The sequence below is a fragment of the Chenopodium album genome, chromosome 12 (genome assembly GCF_948465745.1).
Source record: "Chenopodium album chromosome 12, dcCheAlbu1.1, whole genome shotgun sequence".
Lineage (NCBI taxonomy): Eukaryota > Viridiplantae > Streptophyta > Magnoliopsida > Caryophyllales > Amaranthaceae > Chenopodium > Chenopodium album.
Window position 1 is genome coordinate 27,344,672 of NC_137845.1, and position 21,001 is coordinate 27,365,672.

At 31.2% G+C, this 21,001-nt stretch overlaps 1 protein-coding gene across 1 annotated transcript; it reads left to right on the forward strand.

The window, feature by feature from the left end:
- Window positions 1–8,180: 8,180 nt before the first annotated feature.
- LOC145570466 (galactan beta-1,4-galactosyltransferase GALS3-like) lies at window positions 8,181–14,998 on the forward strand. Its single transcript, XM_081629562.1, has 2 exons — window positions 8,181–9,543; window positions 14,121–14,998. The coding sequence occupies exons 1-2, from the start codon at window positions 8,444–8,446 to the stop codon at window positions 14,467–14,469; spliced, it is 1,449 nt and encodes a 482-aa protein (XP_081485688.1). The 5' UTR covers window positions 8,181–8,443; the 3' UTR covers window positions 14,470–14,998.
- Window positions 14,999–21,001: the final 6,003 nt, after the last annotated feature.

A 21,001-nucleotide genomic window follows, 5' to 3' on the forward strand; every position in this document is an offset into this window, starting at 1 on the left:
TTCTAAATTAGTCATGAGATAGAATTAAATCTTATTTTAATCCTAAAAGATAAATCATATTTATCCTCAAAGATTATCCTAACAAAGTTAAGAAATTCTATCCTAATTACAAGCCAATCACAAAATTTTAAAGCAATTATATCCAAAAATAATTATGGGATAATCACATTATTTAAATCAATTATTATCCTTTTGGAATATGCTTAGAATATCCTAACAAATCTTATCCAAAATTAACCACTTTAATTATGGATAATTATCAAAATAACAACTTTAAATATGGATAATATCAAATATAATAACTTTTGAATATTTGATTTTATCCTAAAATAAAAGATTTTATCCAAATAAAACCAATTTTATCTTTTAAAATAAAAGATCATATTTTCAAAATATTTTAACTTATCCAAAATAAAACTGATTTTATCCCAAAATAATTCATAATTATCGTAAAATAAATTTTCAAAAAACTGATTATTTTTTTTTTGAAAAACCGTGCACCAGCCATCATGGTGTGGCCAGCCTAAGCCGACCACGGTGGCCGTACACCTTGCGGTGTACGCTGCCGAAGCAGCGGTGCAGCAACAGCGGCAGCAATGCTGCGCAGCCCTTGCACGGTGCTGCTGTCGCCGCCCTTGCTGATCCGATATCCTGCCCCACCCCACCTCCCTCCGAAACACCTGCAGCGGCAGCCGCCGTGGCTGCGCCACCCAGCCGCGGTTGCCGCGCACAAAATTCCTTATTTATTTATTTATTATGATTTTAATTAAAACAAAACATTTTTGTTAAAATTAAATTAACTTAATGTGGTCCTTTTAATTTCAAAATTAAATCATATTCAATTTCAAAATTAGGGTTCTTCATGAATTTTAATCCCAATTCAATTTAACTCTTAAATTAAATAATTTGATCATGAAAAATTCATAATTTATCATGAAATCAAATAGATTAAAATCATTAATTACATGGTAAACGATTTAAATCAAAACCAAAACACAAATTTCATAATTTAGGGTTAGGGTTTCGAAATTTTCGAAATTTGGGTTTGGGGGGGTCAAAATTTTCGAGTAATAATAGGGCAAAATCGGATCTCTTCATGACTATTTTGAGCATTATTAAATCACATTTAATCAATTCCAAGAGTTAAATCACATTTAATATAATAATTAACCCATAATTAAATAATTCTCCCTCCTAATTGAATTAAAATTGTGGACTATCAAAGAATTATAGTCAATATGCGTAAATGCAAGAGGCTAACTGATAACACTGTAGGGGTTTAGAACATAATATATCTTGGGGAAGTGGGGGTAGGACCGCATATCTACACTTTTAATTGGTTATATTCAACAAGGTCACCTAAAGCGTTTAGAACCTTGAAGCTAAGAGTAATAATTAAACATGCGATGGTTAATTATTCAACCAAGAATTACAAGAGTTGTAATCAGTAAAGAGTTTACTCACCTTGAAAATGTAATGGTTGATTGCAGGGCCTCACTCTGGTCAATTATTGCACAAATAAAGGATCTTGGAATCACTTAATTCAAGTTGGGATCACTTAAATTGAATAGAGTGTTTTAAAGTTACCAATTTAATTCGCTTTTGGTACTTTAAATTTAATAAACATAATTGAATTTTGCGTTTACTTATAAGTAACATGCCGTTCTAATTTTATTATTATATATAATCTCCTCGATTGAAAATAAAGTTGAGAAACGTTCTCAAAAGGTTTAAAAGATAATTCATAAACCTATATTCCAATTTTGCTAAGATTGTTCTAAAAGGCAAATTTTAGAAATTCATGTCACATGTCTAAGGTTGGTTTTATTCAAAATGTTTGAGTTAAATACCAACACATCTTCATTTTGAAAAATGTTTCAAGGGATATAATGAGATGAGAGGTACAATCCCTCAAAAGACAAGTGTACAAGTCCAATAAAATCTCATATCTTCAATATGATTGAATATAAGAAAGTGATTGGAAATCTCTATGATCAAAATTTGATCAAATAACAGTATTCTTCATCTACTTTATATAGAGTTTAATACTTGATTAAACTCAAATATAAATAATGATAGAATAGACTTAGCAAAATCATGAAATGTGCTTAAAGGTTAAGCAAAGTATCATTTTCAACCTAAGAGAAATGTTCTAAGTGGCTCAAACGGGAAAGGTTTAGGAATATATGAGGATTGCATTAAGAAGCTATAGGTCAAGAATTGCAAACAAGTTGCTACTTCTCAAACCTAGAACTACTTATATGCTAAAAGTTGAACAACAAATGTTTCAAATTAAATGGACCAATTCCAATTGATTAGAAACTACCTCATATAGTTGGAAGGTAAAAGAATGGAAATGTTCCAATTTAAGAAGTATATTATAGAAATTGATTTAGCATATTGCTACTTCTTGGACATATGATGTCTTGTTTAGATCACTCATTGCACAATCTGGTTGAACTAAAGGAAGAATTTAGCTAAAGGAGAAATAAATCTACAAGTTTAGAAGCAAACATTGCTACTTCACAAGTAGAATCTATAAGTCTGGAAGCAAAAGTTGCAACTTTACAAGTAGAACCAGTATTTCACCACTAATAATTGGCTAGAATTAAATAAATGTTATTCATTCTTGTCATTCAATGTTAGTAATGACTAAACATCGAAGATTCAAAAACGTGGAATAAATGTTATTCTATGCTTCATTAAGTCATAATGTGTTTTGAATTGCTAAATAGGTTTAAAGTTCTATATGATAGAAATAGTTAAACCATTTCTATATATATAAGTTGTCTCTAATATTTCAATTAATTCGAATGAAAATGAAAATTGCATGCGGAAGATCCAAAGGGATGGACTTTCAATATCATTGGATTATGAATCCATTGATATACGTAATTATCATTCTAATTTGAAACTTTGACTAAGTCACCATTTAGAGAAATGATGATGAGAACTCAAGGTCGAATACATATCGATGTAAGAAAACCAAAGGTTCAAAGACTAGAGATGGACAAAGAAACTTCATTTGTGATACGATCACTACTTGTGCTTGGTTGAAGTATAAGAGTGAAAATTTTGAAAAGTTCAAAATATTCAGTATGAAGTTCAGTATCAACTTGACAAGATAATGATTACACTACAATATGATTGTAATTGTGAAAATTTAAGTCAAGACATGTACTTGGCAACACATTCGAGATATTGCGATATAATCGTAATAATGAGAATTTAAACCAAGACATTGATAAACATCCAAGAGTTATAAAATCGTTTTACAACAAACTCCGAAAGAAAACCTTGTGAAGTGTTTATGAAGGGAGCTATCAATCTATATGAGATATATTTTGATAACGGATGAAAATACCCTATCTTACAACCATTGTTCAAGGGATATACTTTTAAAGATAAGCTACAAAACTAAACAAACTACATACGTCAAATCAAATGTAGCAAAGGCTTCATATGTGATATGGATAAGAAAACTTCTTATTAAGTCTTTCTACAAAACAAGGAATAAAACATGTATTAAACCGTTTGATGCACGTTCGATTCCTATATAGAGCACGGGGTACTACTACACAAACCATACTTAGCACAAAATGTTTGTTGCTCAAGTAGGTGCCCTTATGGAAATTGTTCCAAAAGGTCAAGTGGGAGTAGTATAAATCTCGAAAGAGTTCGAGAAAAGCAACAAACAAACGTGAAAAGCAACAAACAAACGTGGTTCAAACCATGGTTGGTTCACCCTATGCTAAATATGCCTCCTCAAAAGGCAAGTGGGAGTATAAGAATCTCGAAAAGTTCGAAAGCCTTGAAAGAGTTCAAGAAAAGTGATTTTGAAAATCTCGAAGAAATTTGAGAAGTTATCGAATAACAGCAACAATATGAGCATGATTCACCTCATGTTATAAATGACAATGCGTGGTCTCATTAAGTGTAATGGGATTAATAACCATGTGTCGAAGGTAGTACATTCCAAGTGCAAATCCTCTATTGTCGTTTCTCATTGAAAACTAAACAAAGTTGTTGTATGAGTTTCAATTGTTACATAAAAACCCACAATGATGACTAGCATATGTAAAACTTAGCCAAAGAAATATGATTTCATATTGACTAAGAGTTCTAAAACATTTATTTTGGAACATTATGATTATGCAAGTAATAAAGATGATTTGACAAGTTATGACTCCAAGTGGTTTAAAACCAGAAAATCTAAAATAGATTCTAAGTCTGTAAGCAAGTGTATGACACTTGAATAATTTGCCTAAATTGGGTGAAACTCATTGTAAGCAAAACAGACAAGAAAGAAAAATGTTTTCTAACTAAAGCAAAGACTTGTTAACGGATTCAACAAATTCATAGTATGACTATGATTACGATGAAACCTTTACATTAGTCATGTTGCAAAGATCTATTAAAGATACTTTAGTGATTTCTACCTTATGAAATTTAGTAGATGGATTTCAAAATGCTTTCTTGAAATTGTTCATGAAATAAGATTTGTATATGATACAATCAAAAGTTTGAAGATCCAATAATCCTAGGGATGCATAAAATATCCATAATGGATTGAAGTTGGCATCAGGGAGTTAATGTTCTTAATTTTGTGAGTTAATCAAATCGTTTGATGTTCTCGTAAAATGAAGAAAAGGTCTTGTATGTACAAGATGTTTAGTGGGAGCTATGAAGTCTTCTTGGTCTAGTATAAAGAGCAATTATTCATTGCTTGAAGAGTCAAGTGGTGGGTAATGCATTTTGTATGAAAATCTTGAAGAAGATGATGAGTACATTTGGGATTCAAGATCTATAGAGATAGGTCTCGAACGATGTTTGAATTTTGGTTAAGAAGCTTATATTGATAAGATTATTATAAGGTTCAACATTATATTGAAAGGAGTTTCAATCCCATGTGACATGGCACGTTGCTTAATGATTCAATACCTTGAGAAAGGTTGATGAAATTAAGACTTTGAGTGATGATCCTTATGCAATTCGCAAAGGATGCATCATGCATACCATGGACTATACTCGTCTATTTGATTTACGTGTTTTAAAGAACAAGTGATGATAGATTTCAATCGAAATCCAATGTAACGCTGGAATACAAATTAGAAATTCCTAAGTTCATTCCTTGCGAAAGGGTGAAGGAAAATTCTTAGTGTATGGAGATGAAAATGATTATAAGATTTAGAAATTGAAAAATTCATGTTTATGAGAATGTCTCATGAACTCTACTTACTAAACCCCTTCCATGACCAAGGTATGAGAGTCATATTAAGGTTTTTGGATTGAAGCAAGTTATGTAATTTTAGTTGTGTATGTTTTGAGAAAGCATATTACAAAAGTAAATACATTAGCTTGCAGAATTATGTTTATCAATTGAAACAAAGTTTCAATCTTATTTAATCGTGGTTTCAAGATTAAATAAAATGTCCAAAATAATTATGAATTGATGGGCTCACTAGGTTGATGATCTTTTGAATGAAACCCCACAGGTGAACTAAATTCATTTATTATTTAAGTTCCTAGTTCGAAATCATTAAACTGGACATAAATGATTTCTTAAATTGGACTAGCATGTTAAGATTGATTGGATAGCGCAGTTTCATGGGCTATAGGAGCGTAGTGATGCTCGGTCAATCACATGGATATGCATGAATGATGCATGATCGAACTATAGACCTACTTTGAAGTTCAAGTATAGAGCTTCCGGATATATTAGTGGATTCCTTTGACATGAGTGGAACATTGATCTCATTCAATGGATACTATAACTGTGGTACATTCAAACGTCTGCCCGTAACTGGAGATTATAAAGGGTGTTTCCCGGTTATTTCAGAAGTTGAGTGGGAGCTTTGGTTGCCACAAGATTGGATAGAGTCTACCTATTTAATTAGGAATGTGTCTTGGCCCCTTGAAGAGGGAGAATTCAGAAAATGCATGGCCGTGCTCAAATGGATTACATTGTAACCATTTATTTTGTAATTCTAACTCAGATTTCAAGAAAGATTTGTAGATTAATATGATCACGACATGAGATGCAATCATATTATCAAATCGACACACATTGACTTAAGGAATTTGAATATTGCGCACTTGTCTCAGACAAGTGGGAGATTGAAGGAATTATGTCTTCGATAAGTGCAATTACTAGATATATCAAGGATCACTATTATGGAGATAATAAGTTCATTCTATAGGGTCGTCAATATCTGGTGCTAGATATGATAATTGATCTTTGGGTTAGTTAAATAGCCCAAAGCCTTATAAAATGGATCCTATGAGGTCACACAACAAGGGTATTGGGTTAAACAAGTAAGAGGCCCATTAATGGGCCTCATGAGATTATGACATACCATGTAGAGTGTTGGGCTAGAGTAGTGTGTTTAGGATAAGGGTTTTGGGCTTTTGACATGGGCTCTTATTTAGAGATGTGATCTATAAATAAGATCCATGCCTAGGGTTGCTAGAATGTAGTAACAATCAACATACATTAGATTGTGAAAGAAGCAACCAAGCCCCAAAACCCTAAACACTCTCCTCACTCAAGGCCCTCTTCTCTCCCCTTCACGTCCGTACGTGCGGCGCCCCTCATGGTGGCTTGTGGTGTTCGTCGTGGTGGTTTGTGGTTAGCTCGTGTCTCTCTTCTCCGTTGAAGGTTGATTGAAGTGTTCAATCACGACTAACTAGCATTAGTGGAGGTTTAACTTGTGCCCGTAGACCAAGTAGAGGAATCACGCTTGGGGTTCTTTATCTCCCTTTGTTCTTGCTCGATCGCACGTGGAATCACGCTTCAAAGGTACAATTATGCGTTCTTTATGTGTTATGCAATGATCCTTGGTTTAGGTGCTTTATGAATATGATTCATGTTATTTCCGCTGCGTAGTACCTATAAACCCCTTCAATTTTTGGGTGATGACCCATCCTTTTTAGGCATCCTGCCACCAACACACACTACACCAAATCCTTCATGTTTCCCGTACTCCTTATAGTAACTATACAATTCATCCCAAGTGGAAAACACCATTCCAACTGCATGTGCATCCACTTTCATAGCAGGACAGCCACCATCATCCTCATCCACAGCATTTTCCCCTACTCGAGTACCACCAGTAATCATACAGTCATCCTCTTCACCGCCTTCAATGAAACCAGTGATCATACATTCATCCTCATCACCATCCAACACCTCGTTAACCTCAACATCATTGTCACCCAACTCGTCATCATCAAAACAACAATCAACATCATTTTCCAAATGTACATTTTCGACCAACTCAATGTTCTGCAGACAATACATTTACCAGCAACTAATTCAATCCTTTCCCAACAAACAATTAACTTGTAAAAAAAAAAATACCAACATAACGTATTAATATACTATATCATTTTTTAAAAAAATTACCAACAAACTACAAAAGTATACCAACAACAAATACATACTGTTATCAATTTCCTATCTCCAACGGAGATAATCCAGACTTTCAACCAGCATTTATCAAATGAAGCAATTACATAGATCTTAACAATCTTCATTCGATTCTTAACACAAATATCAGCACATTCATTGCAACAGATTTACTACCAAAGATTTACCATCAACAAAACAATGCAACACAAATTCACTCCACACAAATAGCATTTAACAATCACCCATACTCATATTACCCAGTACTCATAGCTAATCGAGGCACATTCATATTCACTTACAATTTTACAGATCTAAATCAACTACAAATTCCAAAATATAAATTCTAGTTTAAGGAAACACTACGACTTACAAGATCTAGTCGACGCTTGACGCGAACATTCTCCTCCTCCATTGCCGGCGAACTCCAACCGGATTCCTTTGTGGAAGCTACTTAACTCCTCCAATCTCCTCCTCCAATGGCCTCGTTCACCTCATTTTCTAATACTCTTTTTATGAATATTGTTTCCCGTTACACTCACGTGACCCCTTTCTATTTTCTTTTATTTGCCTTTATCTTTAAAATAGTAGCGAAATTACAATGGTACCCCTTGCTAGAGCCATTTTCGTTTCTAGTTGCTAGATGCCGAGAACCCCACTTCTTGTGTTGTTTTTTTTTTTTTTTTGCTTTTTTAGCTCTCCTAAGTTGTAATATTGCTTTATTTATATAGTTCTCTACTTCTCTTGGTCAAAAAAAAAAAAAAAAAAAAAAAAAAAAAAAAATTGCTTTGAAAACGCTCTTAACCAAACGCAGCAAAGACATTTTTCTCGCGTAATAAATTACTCTCGTAGTAATCGTTTTAAAAAAAGTCTAACGAGTTGAAGTTGGTGGAATTGACGTGGCAACTCCAAAAGTACAAGACAACTAAGCAAGATGCTTCTTTAACATTTTCAGACCAACTCACCGCCTCTCTGAGTCTCTTTTTCTAGACGGCGATCTTCCATTGTAAAACTCTTCAATTCCACCACCTTACAATGGTAAAAGATCAAAGAATTCGTAAACCATCTGACAAAAACTGGTTGATAGGATTCACCTGCAATTCCGCCGCCGCATTCAAACTCATCCTCGCCGCCGTCCTCCTCCTCTTGATCTGTACTTGCGCCGTTTTCCTCCAATTCCTCCCCACTTACTTCTCTCCCTTCTCTTGCGCCACCACCACCACCACAAACACCGTACAACCACCTCCACCACCACCACCAAAAGTAGATCAGATTCTCGAACACGGCGTAGTTAAACGATGGTTCCAACCATTTGGGTCCGCCGCGTATAGCTTTATATTAATGTCCGCCTACCGCGGCGGGCCCAATACTTTTTCCATCATTGGTCTGTCCTCAAAGCCACTCCAAGTCTACTCTCGCCCTACGTACTTTTGCGAGTATCAAAATTCGAATAATAACAGCTCATCTTTTGTCAAAGCTTATAAAATTCTCCCTGATTGGGGGTTCGGAAGGGTATACACAGTCCTCATTATCAACTGTACATTTCCTGCTGGAATTGCAGATGATTCATCCGTTGGTGGCCGGCTTATTCTTCATGCCCCGGATACTAATCGAAGGAACAACTCGCTCATTGCTGTAGTGGAACCACCGAAATCATGGGATGTATCTCATTTTGTTTCCCCTCCGAAATACAACTTCCTCTACTGCGGTTCCCCACTCTACGGCACCCTCAGTCCTCAGAGGATGCGAGAGTGGATCGCGTACCACGTGAGGTTGTTCGGGGTGAAGTCTCATTTTGTAATCTTCGATTCCGGAGGGATCCACCCCGAGGTCTTCGAGGTGTTGAAACCTTGGATGGACCTCGGGTATGTTTCCTTGCAGGATGTTAAGGAGCAAGAGAGATTTGACGGGTATTATCATAATCAATTCCTTCTTGTTAATGATTGCTTGCATCGATATCGTTTCGATGCTAAGTGGATGTTCTTCTTCGATGTGGATGAGTACATTTATGTTCCTCCGAAGTTGTCACTTAGATCCGTCACTGATTCGCTCGAGGAATTTACTCAGTTCACGATTGAGCAGGTTCCCATGTCTAATAAGCTCTGTCTTGCTCAAGATGCTGGCAAAACATCCAAGTACGTTTCAATTTCTTACTCTATCTTAATTTTGTTTGTCTGTTCATATGTTTATATTAAGATTATTATTGATAGAAATTGTCATTATTTAAATTTATAATGGACATGGTTGATTTACTAAATTTAAGATTCCCTCACAATAGGATGGCAGAGTAACGTAGATATGAAGCTTAGTTGTCTTAGCTAGGCCTCCTATTTCTGGGCATGAGGTTAGGAATCAAATCTCATCAAACTTATGGAGTAAATCCAGTCATCAAAACAGTAAAAACAAAAAACAAAACAAAATAAAATAAAACAAAAAGAAAAATAGGGAAATTGATTTTAACACATCCGTAATTAATTTTGACACACCTGTGAGAAGACCGTAAAAAACTGTGCTCTCACATAAAGGTGTGCTAAAATCAATTTTTGGTATGTCAAAATTATTTCCCGAAAAATAACATAGTTATTTTGGTAAAGTGTTTAAGAAATTAAAACATGTATTGAAATTTGTGGATTTTTTTTTTAATAGCTATATTTAATTTTCCTACAAAGTCATGCTATAAATTTACTCCTATTAGCCAATATGCTAAGCAAACGCTGTGGATAACCGAAGTTGGTATGCTGATATTTTCTGGAATTAATTTTGGATGGTGCTTTCGGCTTTGTAATTGAGTTCTAGAATTTTGATATTCGACGGAACTTTACTAAGGGCCTATTCACATTTACTTAATTTCAGTTCAGTTTAATTCAGTTCTAATCAGTTCATTCAGTTAAGCTCCATTCAGTTCAGTTTAGCTCCAATCAGTTCAATTCACTTTAATTCAATTCAGTTCAGCTCAGTTCAGTAAATATGAACAGACCCTAAATTCATAGTCCACAATAGGCAAAGCTTGATTTTGTGCCAAGATATCAAATTATTTTGAAAAGGACAAATTGTAACTGTTTTCTATTCGTCTGAGTTCATTATAAACATTTTATTGCTCGTATTAAATACTTAATTAAGACTTTAATTATCTAGATACATCTTTAGTTCTTTACCATATTGCTTCCAATGCCTCTACCTATTCTTTGCAAGTTTAACACAAAAACTGAGGTAGATTTTGATTTGTACATTAATATTTTGTCCCTTTGTTTAATGTTATTTTAGCATCAACATCTTCCTCTAAACAACTTGCACCGAACAATTACAAAAATTAAAACAGCTGTAGTAGTTTCAATTTTATTAATTTATGTGGCTAATGGCTATCAACTTTGTACAATGACTCATCATTTATCACATGACGTACTGCATGTTACGTGAATGTGATTGATAATTATGTGAAAATAAAATATTATTCATAGTAATTAATTACTCTTGTCTATCGAAACATGTCAAGACTTGTTGGAAGATTAGTTATTTTACTGATAATGATGGGCTTGAATCTTGTTATTTTTTTTTTTTTTTTTTTTTTTTTTTGGGGGGGGGGGGGGGGGTGGGAATGCAATGCACACACTTTGGTGCAAAGTACTGGACTCCATTATATATTCTGCTTGGTCTAAATTTTGATCTTATATATATGTTGTACTATAAACGTAGTACATAAAAGTTAATGGCTAGTTACATATATATGCAGCTAAAGATTATTACATCATTATTTCTCAAGCTATATGATTTAACTACAACCTCTTCTTTTGTAATTTTATTATGTCCCACATGATGACACAAAATAAATAAATATATTACACAAATAAATTTAATAACATTGGGTGAAGTAAAACTATATAGCTCTATAAAGCTATGTAGTTGGCTTAGTCACAAGAGGTTGTAGTTCCACAATAGCTAGCATGTATCTAGCAATTATTTAGAAATTGCTACCAGATCCTTATGGACAACCATTGTGGATGTCTAATGAAAAATATACTCCCTTTGTTTTTTGAAGTGCCCGTTTTTATTGTAAGTGTAAAAGTGTATATGACAACCTAAAATAGAATCGATTTTAGCGAGCATAACACTTGAAAAAACAAAATGAATATATTTATTAACTTAGGAAAATTTGACAATTGCAGCCATTTAAAATTTAAAGTTTATATTTTGCAAATTGCAGCATTTAAAAAAAATTGCAAATTTCAGTTCAAAAGTACTAATAAATTGTAAATTACAACCTAATTCAATTTTTCATTGATTTGCATGCAAAAATAATGTTTTGTTAAAGTTTTAAGGGTCATTTTAGCACTTTAAGATCCCAATTGAGCTCGAAATTGGCAAAAAATTAACGTAAGTGCTTCATTTTCATGGCAAAAAATAATTGCACACAAATCGATATATTTTTATATGCAAAATGAGGCACTTATGTTATTTTTATGTTAATTTTGAGCTTAATTCGGAACCTTAAGGCACTGGCGGAGTTAAAGGGGGACAACTACCCCCCACTTCCCAAAAAAAATCAGCTATATACTTCCTTCGTTTTTATTTAATTGACGCATTTGATTTAGGCATATATATTAAGGAGATGAGAGATAGTGAGAGAGAATGAAAAAGCAAGTGGGGTACCTTGTAAATACAAGGTAAAAAAGTTATCTTAAAAGGAAATGTGTCAACTAAAAAAAAAACTTCCTAAAAAGGAATACGTGTCAATTAAAAAGAAACGGATGTGGTATATTATTGTGTGGGTTAGTATAGGATACAAATGGGATGGAGTGGTGGTGAGTGGAGTAAAATTGTTTACAAGAAACCAGAGATCCAATCTTGGTGTTGTATTCTTTCCATTCTTCTGTTTTTTTTTTTCCTAATTTTTTTAATGAAAAATCCTTCCATTTTATTTATTAACAAGTACTAAGTATATTTATTACATAATTGTAATTGTGATCATGAACGAAACCCCTAAATTACGATTGTCATTTGGTGTAGTATTTTCCGTTCACATTTTTTTTTTTTAATGTTTAAGAAGTATTCCTTCCATTTTTTTTTTTATTAACATATACTAAGTATATATATATTTAAATAATAATTTGAAAGAAGGAAGGAAGGAATAATAATTTAAATAATAATTTTAATTATGAATTTACATGAACAAAACCCCCTAAATTACGTTTGTCGTAGGATATTATAAATTAAGACTACTGCATTTAACAACCTATATTATTTAATGTTCGAATTTTTCAAAAATTCCGAACTCATAAGCGGTTATTTTTGAAGGAAAAATTGGTATATGGTGTTGAATTTTTATTAAGTACTCCGTATTTTGGAATTTTTGAGTTGTACACGTTAACTATTGAATTTTCAATGTAGTTAAGTATTGATGTTTTTTCCTGAATATTTTTGTCAAACTATGTAATGTTCATGGGCCCCCCCCCTCCTCCTCCTCGATTTAAAATTTCTGGCTCCGCCACTACCTTAAGCACTAAAATGGCCCCTAAAATCTTAACGGAATAATTTTTGGCATGAAAATCTATAAAAAAAATTCAAACTGGATTGCAATTCACAATTTTTAGTACTTTTGTGTTGCAATTTGGATTTTTTTTTTTTTAATTTTTAAATGGCTGCAATTGCCAAAAAAAAAAAAAAAAAAAAAAAAAAAAAAAAAAAAAAAAAAAAAAAACTTTAAATGACTGCAATTGAAAAATTTTCCTAATTTAAAAAAGACTGATTTAAGTGCACTTGAAAAAATAGAAGAAGTATAAAATTAAGTCTTAGCTTTGAATTAATGTTTATTTTTCAAATACATATTTTTAAACTTTTTTATTACAAAAATTAAAGATATTATGTGTAGCATACACATACTTGTTTTTATAATCTAATATGAAATCAGTTAATGAAATTAGGTGATCTAAACATACTTTAAGTAAATGTATCAACTAAAGTGACCAAAAAAAGTACTCCATTTTTTTTAATTGTCCCATACCCTTAAGTATATAGTTTTAGGCAAAAGAATAAAATAATATGGTTTAGAATAACAAAAAAAAAAAAAATGAAAAAGTAAGAGAGAAATATAAATTGGGAATTACTAGAATTAATATGAGAAGGAGAAAAATATTATAAAATAATAGTGGGGTTCAGAAGAAGAGGGAGAAATAATATACGAATTATAATGTTAGGGTTTCCAACTTTGAGAAATGAGACATTTAAAAAAAGAAAATGTTATACATAGAGCTTAGAGCTACATATAAGAATTAAATTTACACTTAAAAATTGTAAAAAGTTAAAAAAAATCATAAAAATAAACACTAATACACTGATTTATGCGTATTTTTGTCATAAATTTCTAATTTTCTACAAGATCCAAGAGTGTATTTAGTCTTTATATATAGCATTTAGGATTACATATAGCATTACCCTTTAAAAGAATAAAATCAAAAGAAGTGTTGTTTTCAATGTTTTGTAAGGAGCTGCCTTTGTAGGGACAGGGAAACGTGTGAGTATTGGCATTTGATTTTTCTCTAAAAATGCCTTAATGATAAGATTTTGATTGAAAAGCATCATTTTCTATAATAATAACAGTGTTGTAATAAATCCATTGAACTTCCCACTATTTGACTTGACCTTTCCTTTTGCTACAACGTTGATGCTTCTAATTGACACAATACTCACTTTGGTTACCCTACACTATCATTTTCAGAAAATGGGTGATGGAGAAGCTTGTATATAGAAACGTAAGGAAAGTAGCAAGGAGGGACCGGAAGTACGCGGTACAACCACGAAACGTATTTGCCACCGGCGTTCACTTGTCTAAGAACTTCGAGGGTGAGTCTGCTCATAAAACCGAAAAACTCATCAAGTATTTTCACTATCATGGTACAATAGCCACTCGCCGGGATACATGTCAACAATTTACCAACGACACTTCAATAACAATAGGAGACGACACCCCTTTCGTTCTAGAAACTAACATGAGATTGATCACCCCGAGTATCAAGAGGTTTGAACTCGAAACCATTGGAACTATACTTCAATCTACAAAGCAATGACAAATACACTTCACTAATAATGTGATAGCTCATCACAGCAACAATGTTTGCCATAAGAACATGGCCAATTTTTTTTTAATGTTACAAAAATTTGTAACATTGACGAACAATGTTATAAGGGAGGGTCAAATTGAGCTGGCTGAGCAAGTGGATAAAGGAATACTCTACTTTTTTTGAATCTTAAAAGTCATTAAATTACATAAGTCTGACAGCTGAGCCAAGCGAAGCTTGGAATTAGATAATTGAAACCCACATCGTAGGATTCGTTGATTTCATTATGGATGTACAATTGCACATGCTACTCTTTTCTTCATTAACTTTATTTTTTCTTTTCTTCAATACTTTAAGCATTAATATTATCTTTCTTTTTTAATGTATTTTTTACTTCGTATTAATTTATTTTGTTTTATACTGAGAGAAGTTGTGCATATTCTTCTCCTTTTGTTCTTTATAAATGAGTTCGATCTTCGAATGTAATTTTGTACAGAAAAAATTGCATGAATTGAAAATTAATTTATTTTTCATTTAATTTTTGAATAACTTACAATATTATTTATGTTCATAATTTAAATTATCCTTGTAATTTAATTGTAAATCTCTTGACTGATCTATATGCAAGGGTGTTTGCAATAATCAATGTCAATAGAGCTGGCAATCCTAACCCGACCCGAATGACCCGATCTGGGAATCGAAATTGACCCGAAAACATCAACCCGAAATTGACCCGAACACGAAGCTGACCTGACCCGAAGTGGAGGTAACCCGAACTTGACTCGATACCCGAATTGACCCGACCCGAAGTGACTCGATATCTGAATTGACCCGACCCGATCTTAACCCGAATCGATTGACCCGAACAGACCTGAAACCCGAAGAGACCCGAACTATACCCAAAATGACCCGATTATAAAATTAACAAATACTCAAAATAACCTAATTAACTAATTTAGGGCTTAATTACTTTACCTTAATAAACACTTATCAAAACTTGTTATTGTTGTTATTACTACTACTCTTCTTTTTTTAAGTGTTACCTTTAAATTCTTTTCCACTTTTTACGTACGGTGCAATCTCTTCACGTTATTGGACCTGCACTTATCAGAACTTATTAGAGCTTATTGAACTTATAGACCTAATTGAACTTATTAAAACTTATTGAATCTTACTATTAGACTTGATTAGAACCTATTAGATTTTGTGTTGACTTATTGGAATTTATTGACCTTGTTAAATTTATTGGACCTTATAAGCTTATAGTAACTTATATGTACTGATATGAATTTATTTAAAGTTATTAGACCTTAAACTTATTTTTTATTTGGTGAAGTCATTAAGAGAACAAGCCCGAACTAATTTGAATGTCTAACTAATTAATCAATGATAGTGATTATATATATGTAACAATAGTATTATAATAACTCTCGGCAATAATAACACTGATGTTGACACATAGATTTATATTTCTTATTAAAAACAATAGTAATTATAACAATAACAATAATGAATTTAACTATTTGAGCTTGATTCCTTGACCCAAAGTTTTGACCCAAACATGACTTGACCATAACTTGACTCGACAATTGTACTCGAAGATTGACCTGACCCGACCCGAATTGACCCAACCCGAATTGACCCGACCCGAAATGACTAGACCCGAACTCGGCCCAAAGTGTTTACCCGATACCCAAATAATCATTGACCCGAACTTGACCTGAAATCCAAATTGATCCGACCCGACTCGAAACTGACCGACCCGAATTGACCCGATCCGTACCCGACCCGAACGACCCGTTTGCCAGGTCTAGTCAATGATATGATGAACACAACGATTTAGCTCTCTCCGTTTTCTTTAATGTACAGAAGGAAATGCACTAATCTACTATAAACCCTGACTACCTAGACCATGCCCTATAAAAATGAACATTTTTTTTAAAAAAAAATATAAATACGTAAAAAAATGAACATTTACTAATAAAAAATGAATACGTCATAAACATTGAACATTTTAAAAAATAAAAACATGTAAATAAAATGAACATTTGTTATAAAAAATGAACACGTCAAAAGAAATGAAATTATTTAGTAACACAAAATGAACATTTACTAATAAAAAATGTTGAGCACGTAAAAAATGAACATGATTATCATATATTAAAATTGAACATGATTATCATATATTCATATAGGTTTAAATTCAATGATTAATAAAAAAAATTGATCAAACAAATCATTGAAACAAAATGTTCATTATGAATAATTGTATGTTCATTTTTATTATATGTTCATTTCACTAAGGCCCTGTTTATTCCACCTTACAAAAAAATATTCAGTAATAATAATTTCAGTCCAATGAAAATAATTCCAATTCAGCAAAACAAGTTCAATTTTGTAAACATAATTTTAGGTGTTTTTTTTTTTTTTTTGAAACCAATCATAATTTTAGTTTAGTAAAAATACTTTCATTTCAATAAAAATTAGTAACTTTTAAATAGAATATTAATAGAGAATTAGTAAAAAAAAAAAAATAATAATTTCAGTTCATCAAAATTATATTCAATAAAAATAATTTAATTACAGTTTAGTAAATATAATTTAAGTTCAGCAAAAGTAATGTCACTTTAGTAAAATTGATTTCATTTCAGCAAAGATAAAGTGAAGTGATCGGGGCCTTAATGTTCATTTTTAAAGTAGCCAAGTTTTTTTTTTTTTTTTATTTATTATATATATATATATAAAAGTTCAATTGTAAATGTTCCAAAAAAAAAAAAAAATAAATAAATAAATTCGATAGTAATTATCCCAATGCTAAAATTTTGAAAGAATCTCCACCTTAAATTCAGGTACTCTTGAACTTTCTAATGGGCTCAGACTGATTCATGGGCTAAGGAATTAATTATTTGGGCTTAGATTAAGGATTTGGACTAGGGTAGAGGCGCAAATTTTTTGCTAGACCCAAGGGTAGGCAAAAATCCCTGCAACCCCCTACCAAACGACACCACTTCACAATTGATGCCCCTACCTCCCAACAACAATCTCCATGCTTCCACAAACAATGCAAACCTCACCTCAACACCCTCGCTCACCTAGCCAACACCGTCAACATAACGAATTATGAGCAGAAATTATAATCATATAAATAAGAAATTAAAAGGAAAAAAATATTATAAAAGGAACCCTAGATCAAGCAAAAAGGGGGCAAAAAATAGAACTCTAAATTGAAGCAGCAAACAGAGCAATTTGAAGAAGTTATTGAGTTCACACGCACATCAATCAAGTTCGCTCGAATTGATTATCAGTTTAACAAGCGAATCACGAGCCTAATCGTAGCAATAACAAGCAAATAATACGAGAATCATATAGAAAATCTAATCCAAAATTACGTAATTTATGAAGATTTAATTGGGATAGAATTGCAATGATGGTGATTTTTAGTTGTGATGGCATCGCGGCAACTATGATGAGGTAACAACAGTTACTGTGACAATGATATAATTTTTTGTAATTTATGTGTTATTGAGTTACTCATTGATCATTTGCAATATTATGAATAAATACGAAGTATATATGTTGTATTTCTAATTGATCATAAGCGTTATCAATAGTGAACATTTTTATATGTTATATTTGTTGTTTATAAAATTTGTTCATCTATGTAATAATAAATGAACTTTTTAAAATGTTGGGAACATCATGCTCCAAATGAGGATTATTCCCCCAATGTATTCTTAGATAATCTTCCTACTTAATTTATATATGCTCTTGCGTCTAATAAAAAAAATTGAACAATTTTATATAGTTATGTTTTGGGATTTATTATGTGTTTGATTTTCTGTAATTGATCATATGCTTTTTTATTAATGAACATTTTATCATATAATGGGTGATCATATGTGTTACTGTTTATGCTCATTTATATATTGATCATATGATCATTTATAATTTATGAACTGGGTAACAAGGACATTATTTCTTTTAAAGAGTTGAGAAAATCTAAGCAAGGAGGGAAAGAGTTTTAGACTAAAAAAGACGGTTTTGTAAGAGATGAAGAAATGATAATTCATTACAAATGAAAAAATTTGTTTGTTCTACTGAAGCTTTTGTTGAGTATTTATATAAATCATCATTTCTTTAATTGAAGGCTCATACAAAATCACTTTTTAATAAGATATTTCTTCTAGTTTTAAGGGAGTGGATGATAATATTTCTAATGATTTTAATTAGATAATTTTGTGTAATTGACTATTACTTGAATTGGCGCATGGTACATTTTATTTAGTCATATTATATCAAAGTTTTAAAATTATAATACAAAATATAACTTGAATGTTCTATTAGATATTAAAATATATAATACAATTCCACATATATTATCAAACACAATAAAACTTCTCGATCCAAATTTGAAAAATTCAAGCTTGTATTATTGGTTCATATATGTTGCTTTGCGACTCCATTCATGCCTTCTTGGTTTCCTTCTTCTTGGCATCTTTTTTTTTCTTTGCTATTGTGCGGTCTAACTCATAATAACCATGATTTTTTTTAACTGATAAATTATTGGATTTGAACTAAAACGAACCAATTCTCGTATAAATATGAATATGGTAGAGTATGACAATTGATGACCTGATCGATATGGAAATGAACATCTATTACTACATAAATGAACATATATTAGTTTGAAAATGACATATACTATTATGGAAATGAACATTTATTAATACACAAATGAACATGAAATATATACGTGAATAAATTCTTGAACCTATCTATATCTGAGGACCATATATCCACATGAGAAAAGACATATATTGAAATTCAAAATTAAAATCAACATGAAATATTTGAAGAAAAAAATATGAACGAACAACCGTATGTTAATATGTGATATTGTAATTGACCATATAGTATTATGTGATTGAACATCTACCAAAATAAAAATGAACATTCAATATTTATATTATGTGAAAATGATAGAATGACTTATTACGTGAATGACTATATATATATACATATAAACATTGTTACGTGAATGACTATGTACTAATATATAAATTAATATTTATATTAATCATTGTATACTAATATATAAATGAACATTTATCAAAATGGAAATGAACATTCATAAAAAAAAAATAAAAAAATAAATAAAAAAAATACTACGAACTAAATTTATTAATACTTTTACCCCTATATATAAATGAACATTTATCAAAATAAAAATGAACATTCATAAAAAAAAAATAATAAAAAAAAAACCACTACTAACTAATTTAATTAATGCTTTTCTCCAGACTCTTTGATGTATTTCTCTAAAACTATTTCTTTCGTACTTTAAAAAAAAATGAATACTTCATACTCAGAAATTAAAATGTACTTTTTCAGAATACTAGTTTTTAAACAAAAACTAGTAAAACTTACTAAAATGCAAGTTCGTACTTTTTTTTCCATGTTTTATGCTTCGATGATGTTCCTGTAATAAATACAATTGCAACAAAAATTATTAAAATTAGGGTTTACACTTTTTTTGAACTAAATATGAACAAAATCACTTACTCCTTCAATTTTTGACCTTGATTTGTTTAATTATGTAGTAATTGCACAATGTTGTTGAATTATTTCTCACAAATTCGTAGAAATTTTCGGATTAGAAAATGCAGAGAATGGGTGTAGAGAGAAAAAATGCAGAAAATGGGTGAGGAGAGAGAAAGTGAAACAAGATCAATGGTGGTTTGATTTTTATTTTTATTTTTTTGTATATATCGGGGGTAAAGGTTACTGTGCAGTTACTGTGCACTTTCATAAAGTGGGTATATGGAGGAGGTTGTTAAACGCATCATATAGGGAGTGGGTGTAGGAATAGATGCCTAGACTAGAGTCTAGCCATAAATAATTGTAGAGGTATTAGTAATTAAGGGTTTAATAAAGGGTTTGGGCATATACTAGCACCTAGTAACAGATTCCATGTTAATTAATGATTGTACTAGCTCTAATTTAGCTTCCATACTTCAAACTGACACATTAGGGATTTTTTCTTCTTACCTTTTAATATATATATATATATATATATATATATATATATATATATATATATATATATATACTAGTTAAGGCACTAGTATGCTTTATTGCTTATCCTTTTATTTTATTTTTTTTATTTTTTTTATTTTTTTTTTAAAAAAAACAATTCTATTAAAAAAATTATAATTCTTTTAGTAAATTTTATTTATATATATTTGTAACACATAAAAATTTAAAGGATAGACAATAATAAATTTAAATTTCAAAAAAAAAAAAAAAAAAATTATTACATAAGTCATTTAATTTCAATTAATACTATTTCAATTGACTTATTATTAATAAATCATACTTAGTAGCATTGCACGGGGCCAAAACTAGTAAAAATATACTAAAAGACACACCAACAATGACACATGTCATTTTTCTGGTGTGTCTCTTAGTAGTTATTTATTTTTTTATTTTTTTTTACAGGAAATACTTATACATAAAAAAAAATAAAATAATTACAAAAGAT

Bases quoted from the DNA above. Each gene is read 5' to 3' on its own strand.
- LOC145570466 (XM_081629562.1), top strand. From the start codon at position 8,444: ATGGTAAAAGATCAAAGAATTCGTAAACCATCTGACAAAAACTGGTTG. The intron at 9,544-14,120 runs GTACGTTTCAAT...TATCATTTTCAG, and splicing joins GATGCTGGCAAAACATCCAA to AAAATGGGTGATGGAGAAGC.